Here is a 6,571-nt window from a genome sequence, read left to right on the forward strand (position 1 = left end):
TAGCCTATACATACTGTGGAGACCACAATGAAAATGTTTCTAATTCTAAATCATTGTTTACTTCCAAACAACCTAATGTGTAACATGGGTAATTTTAACATTTTTGTACACAATAAAGCTGCTTTAGATCTAGAAATGCAGTAGTGAACTAGTCATTGACACCTTATTCTTTATTCAGTCCAAAAGAATTGGTCATTTCCTCTCTTTTGGTCATTTACAGATAGAGGAACCATTCAGAAAGTTATTGTCCTGCCCAGAGATGATTTGCAGACTGAAGAGCTGGTTCTGGAGGAAGTGGAGGTCTTTAGAGTAAGATCCTCTTTCCATTACACTTCCATTTTTGAAACTTTGTGTTTTATATTTATATTTGTTATATTATATTTTATAAAATTAAAAATGTCTAATATTGTGTTATATGGTGAATTCAGGATGATTGGGACACTTTTTGCCAGTAAGATGATTTAGAAAAACTGTCCCAATCAACCCGAAATCACCCCTTTATCTTATACTATTATATTGGATAAAAATATAATTATTTTCATATTACAGGTTCCAACTCCAATCATTACTATGAAGATTTCCCCAAAACGGGTAAGCTGCACAACAAATTCATTTAGAATTCAAAACTTAACGAATACGAATTCTGAAATATTAACAGTAAATTTGTTAATAATATTAAAGGAGTAGTTCACTTTTCAAAAAACTTTTGCTGATAATTTACTTACACCTATGTCATCCAAGATGTTCATGTCTTTCTTTCTTCAGTCGAAAAGAAATTAAGGTTTTTGATGAAAACATTCCAGCATTTTTCCTCCATATAATGGACTTCAATGGGAACCAAACGGTTCATGGTCCAAAAGACAGTTTCAATGCAAACTGCAAACTGTTCAAAGGGCTTTAAACGATTCCAGACGATGAATAAGGGTCTTATCAAGCGAAACGATCACTCATTTAAAAAAAAATAAAAATAACAAAGTTTAAGTTTTATAAGCTCAAATGCTCGCCTTGCTCTGTTCTGTGATGAACGTTCGTGAATCTCCTGTTCGAATTCGTTCATCAAAATGAACTAATCTTTTTCGGAGTCAGTTCATTCGTTTTGTTCGTTGAATGAACCAAATGACTCGGAAAAAGAAAGATTTGTTCATTTTGATGAACGAGTTCGAACAATAGAGTCACAAACACGCATCACAGAACTGAGCAAGCCGAGCATTTGAGCTTATAAACCTTAAACTTTGTTATTTGTTTATTAAATGAGCGATCGTTTCGCTTGATAAGACCCTAGTTTGCAGTTTGTACTGAAAGTGTCTTTTGGACCTTGAACCGTTTGGTTCCCACTGAAGTGCATTACAGGGAAAAAATGCTGGAATGTTTTCATCAAAAACCTTAATTTCTTTTCGACTGAAGAAAGAATGACATGGACATCTTGGATGACATGGGGGTGAGTAAATTATCAGCAAAAATTTTCAAAAGTGAACTACTCCTTTAAATATAGTTCAAAACAGAATATTTACATTGCATTGTCATTTAGCAGATCCTTTATTTAAAGTTAGTTACAAATGAGGAACATTCTTCATCCTGGGTTTCTTGGAATCACTTGATGTATTTTGAATGAAAGTAACTTTTATTTTCCTGTTTTTCTCTCTGTGTGTGTGTAGCAACAGCTATATGTAAGTTCAGCAGCAGGTGTCACTCATCTGGCTCTGCACAGGTGTGATGTGTACGGAGAGGCGTGCGCTGACTGCTGCTTGGCCAGAGACCCTTACTGTGCCTGGGATGGAAAGTCCTGCTCTCGCTACTCTGCAAACCAAAAACGGTGAGAGCTGCATGTGTCTTTATCATCACATCATTGTATTTAAAATACGAGTCAATATAATGATGCGTTCAAGTCATGTCAGAAAGATCATATTTACGAGTTTAATTTACGAGTTGGGAAGAAACCAAGCAGAATACCACAATACTTATTGGTATTTAGCAGCACATTTTCAGGCTTTTTTATTTACGACAAAAAAAAGCAAATTGTTTGCACAAAATGTAATAGCTCTGTAATATAACAATATTGTATGTAACAAAGTTTTTAGTGACTTCATAAATGGATTAAAAACATAAAACAGCAAAGCACACCTGATGCGCAATTCTTTGTGAGTTTTAAAAACCTTAATTAAGATAAGGTACCCCACCATCTTGCTGACGTCATAAACACGACTTCCCACATCGTAAATGCAAACTTCCCAGGAGGACTTGAACTCACCATGAGATTTGTTTAAATTAATTTCTTTATTTGCTATTGGTGGTTTAAATCTTGTAGGCGGAGTCGGAGACAAGATGTGAAGTATGGCAACCCTATAAGACAGTGCAGGGGCTACAATTCCAATGGTGAGGAATGATATTGATGAGTAAAACCACTTTGGAAGAAGTCAAATAAATCTTTTGATTTTGGTTATTGTTTTAGATATTTTGTTTTAATTCCTGCCAGCTAATAAGAACACGTTGGAGACCGTACAGTACGGAGTAGAGGGAAGCACAGCCTTCCTGGAGTGCCAGGCCAGATCTCCTCATGTGTCAATCAAGTGGCATTTCCAGAAAGAGAACAGTGATAGAAGGAGAGAGGTATGTGTGGCATAATGTCTCGTTATACCATCATTGTTAGAATAAATGTTGTGTCATTTTAATCATGCATTTATTTATTGAGATGTTATTTACTGAAGTCAGTGGCGAAACGTGAATCTTACCCAGAGTTATCACCCAAATTGAACAAAAAGTAATCGCATCCAAATCATCATTACACATAAATTGCATCATCACACAATTGTGCATTTCAGTTGAATATGGTGGTGACAACCGGCCACAAAACCAACATTATTTTTATGTAAGCCAACGGATCATGACAGCACTCAGACCAAAGCGCATTAGCGACAAACAATTCCTCATCATAGTGAACAGCGATCGTGGCATTTTGGAATCCATCCGAAAAATTATTTCACATTTCGTCCAAGCAAGCGATTTAATAGGTGATTCATTTGGAAGCATAAAATCATTTGGAACTAGCTTTTGAGTTTGCATGAAAGGGTTAGTTCCCCCAAAAATGAAAATTAAGTCATTAATTACTTACCCCCATGCTGTACCAACCCCGTAAGACCTTCGTTCATCTTCGGAAAACAAATGAAGATATTTTTTATTAAATTTGAGAGGTGGATCACTGCTACATAGGCACCCTAAGGGATTGAAACTTGACGGCCCAGAAAGTCATTGAAGGAAATGTTTAAATATTCCACGTGACTACAGTGGCTCAACTATAAGTTTATCAAGCGTCGAGAATACTTTTTTTGCAAAAAAATAAAAAATAAAATAAAAATAACGACTTTATTCGACTATTCCTTTTCTTCCTTCTGGGCCTGAGACGAGAGCTCAAGAGATTTCCATGACGCATTATTATTTTTTTACATGAGTGTTAATATACATTTTTTACAATGTAATTATACATTTGTTACAATGTAATTATAAATGTATTGCAGTGTTATTATACATTTATTACAATGTAATTATACATTTATTGCAGTGTTGTCATACATTTATTATTATACACGACAACGCATACGCGAGAACTGAAGTAGTTGAAGGAGATCGCAATTCTCGCGCATGCGTCGTGGAAATCTCTTGAACCCTCGTCTCAGGCTTACAAGGAAGAAAAGGAATAGTCGAATAAAGTCGTTATTTTTGTTCGTTTGTTCCCACAAAAAGTATTCTCGCCGCTTGATAAACTTATACTTGAGCCACTGTGGTCACATGGAATATTTACACATTTTCTTCAATGACTTTCTGGGCCGTCAAGTTTCGATCCCTTAGGCAGCCTATGAAGCAGTGATCCACCTCTCAAATGTAATCAAAAATATCTTCATTTGTGTTCCTAAGATGAACGAAGGTCTTACGGGGTTGTTACATGTTGGTACTCATGGGGGTGAGTAATTAATGACTTAATTTTAATTTTTGGGTGAACTAACCCTTGAACTGTATTGGTCAAATGATGTTGCTGAATGGTCTTTGACAATGAGTCTAGAGAATTCACTTTTAACCTAAAATCTAGAACCTAAAATCTTAGTTCATATTTTCCACCAACCCATGTATTTCAGATCCGCTGTGACGGGCGTGTCGTTCGCACGGAGCAGGGTCTCCTCCTGCGCTCTCTCCAGCTGTCTGACGGAGGGGTGTACCAGTGCACCTCCACCGAGAAGAACTTCAAGCACACGCTGGTCAAGCTTCAGCTCGTGGTTCTTTCCGCCCGCACCATAAACAGCATCCAGGCGGAATCCAGCGCTCCCGTCACACCGCCTCTCCAGTCCAGCACCTGGACGCCCAGTGCAGAGCAGTACAAAGACCTGCTGACCATCCTCAGCCAACCAGAGATGGGCCTCATCAACCAGTACTGCCAAGACTACTGGCAGATGGGGGACGACCAACACAAGAAGAAGGACCTCAAGGAAGTACAGAAGGACCTACGGAAGCCAAGGAACAGGAGACACCACCAGGAGCAGAGCAGCATGGCTGAGACATGAGAGGGGAAAACAAGACTTGAGGTCCCTGCTAGACTTGAGGTCGACCGCCATTACACACGAAATATTCAACATGTACCCACAACCATTATGGCCGAGGAGAAAATAAACAGTACGTTTTTTTGAAAATGCATAGTATTTATTGTAGGCTGTACATAGTTGGATTCTGTGGATATCTTTGTATGGAAATAGAGCAAAAAAAAAAGTTTTGTGTATAGATCTGTGCAAATATTTTGTTATCATTGTACTTCCCTTCCAATATATTTATTACAACGGTATTCACGTCATAAAACACCGTGCGACTGTTATAAAACTTTGTGTACATACCACTAACAGGATAGTTGGACATTTGAAACTCCTGACGGACAGTTTGACTGCGCTTGATGTTTGGATACCAGAGCTATGATGGGACTGTGTCAGAAGCCGTTGACTCTTTTAGCAGAGCACGTGTTCTTCTCATTCTGCAGATGTGCGGATAAAGGAATTTTCACGTCTATTTGAGTGTTCTGTGACCTCCCAAAAGACTTTCCTTGAGAAACACTATCACTCATCTTTTAATCTTCTTGATCTTCCATATTTTGCTATGCTAATAATGTGTGTTAAATATAAAGTCGTTTCTGTGCGTTATATATTTGGTTTATTATTAATTACAGCCTCCTGTACAGTATGTACATCACATTTTGTTTTGTTCTTTTCATTTATATAAATATGTACTATTGCACGCAAAGAATCTCAAAAAGTTGGGGGTTCAAAACCTGTCCATCTCTTTGCAGAGCAGAGTTGTTTAAAGCATTGTTTTGTTTTGTTTTCAAGCGAATATTAAATGTATAACTCTCCAGACATTTTATGTAAAAACAAAAACAAAACAAAAAAAATGTAGGTGATCATTTGGAGGCGTTAAATCATTTGGAACTAAACTTGTTTGAGTTTGCATGAACTGTATTTGTACTGTACAGATATGTAGTCGAATTCTGGATTTGTTGCTGTATGGTCTTTGACAATGAATCGAGAGATGAAGAGAGAGACTGTTTTCTGAAGACAGACAACTTTGCCGAACTAGTGATGGAATCAAGCACAATTACCTGATGTGTGTATTTCGCCTCTGTTGTGTTTTCTCAAAACACAGCAAACAGGCTGTGTGAAATTGTTGTTGTAAAAAAAAATAATTCTTTCATTTGTAAGACATTACTCATCACTGTGGTTTGTCCTATGTTTTGTCTTTCTTAGAATATTCTAATGTGAAAAAGATCCAGAATTAGATGTTATAAACAGGTAACGTTATCGTAATGTATTTTTTATTTGTTTCATTTTCCATCTTTGTCGTTGACTAATTAAAGTTATATATTTTATAACAAATTTAGGTTACTGGGTTTAACTATGTGAACCTTTCGTTGTTAAAAAAGCAATAGCTTCTTCACTTTACACAAAAGTCGATTAAAGCTATGGTATACAATTTCAAAGATTGTTCATTATTAATATCCTCGTTTGCTGGTTATGGTTATATAGTACAATGAAGATTGAAAAAAATCCATTCACTCTATTGGCTGTACAGCCACAGAGAAGTTGACCAATGTAAGTTGTCCGGCCAGACAGCTTACATTGGTCAACTGCCCTCATCCAATCGCCCGCTCCACTTGAAACTCCGCCTGGCACTCGCGCCTGGCAACCCAACCGCACCCGACCCCGCCCCCTCCTAGCGCGAGCAAGCAGCTGACAGACAGTGAATGGTAGCTAACAGTTAGCTAAGTAGCGTCAGATCAGCAATGGATAAAAATATAAACGACAGCAGCTAGCGGACCCTGTTTGCCCCTACTGTAAAGTTTGGACGAAAGAGAAAGTCTGTAGAGGAAAGAGCAAAGATTAAAAAAACAGAGGACTCCAAGTAGGATAAATATAGGGTCCACCATTGACTGTTGGAGGAAGCTTCAGGGAGATCTGGGACTGAAAACCGACGCTGACACGGATGATTTTTGTTGAACAGGTAAACATTTATTTATACTTTTATGGTGTGACGTGTTATATAA

The 6,571-nt window shown here is 37.4% G+C and overlaps 1 protein-coding gene across 1 annotated transcript in view; it reads left to right on the forward strand.

Annotated features, from left to right (window-relative positions):
* The window catches only part of sema3fa (sema domain, immunoglobulin domain (Ig), short basic domain, secreted, (semaphorin) 3Fa), a 44,191-nt gene extending 38,288 nt beyond the window's left edge, over positions 1 to 5,903 (forward strand). Inside the window, exons 14-19 of the mRNA XM_039689454.2 lie at positions 221 to 309; positions 550 to 591; positions 1,656 to 1,813; positions 2,306 to 2,373; positions 2,474 to 2,607; positions 4,128 to 5,903. Coding sequence (XP_039545388.1) covers positions 221 to 309; positions 550 to 591; positions 1,656 to 1,813; positions 2,306 to 2,373; positions 2,474 to 2,607; positions 4,128 to 4,550 — 914 coding nt within the window. The 3' untranslated portion in view covers positions 4,551 to 5,903. The remainder of the gene's footprint in view (positions 1 to 220; positions 310 to 549; positions 592 to 1,655; positions 1,814 to 2,305; positions 2,374 to 2,473; positions 2,608 to 4,127) is intronic.
* The last annotated feature ends 668 nt before the right edge of the window (positions 5,904 to 6,571 follow it).

The sequence above is a fragment of the Pimephales promelas genome, chromosome 8 (assembly GCF_988280905.1).
Source record: "Pimephales promelas chromosome 8, fPimPro1.hap1.1, whole genome shotgun sequence".
NCBI classification, from domain to species: Eukaryota; Metazoa; Chordata; class Actinopteri; order Cypriniformes; family Leuciscidae; genus Pimephales; species Pimephales promelas.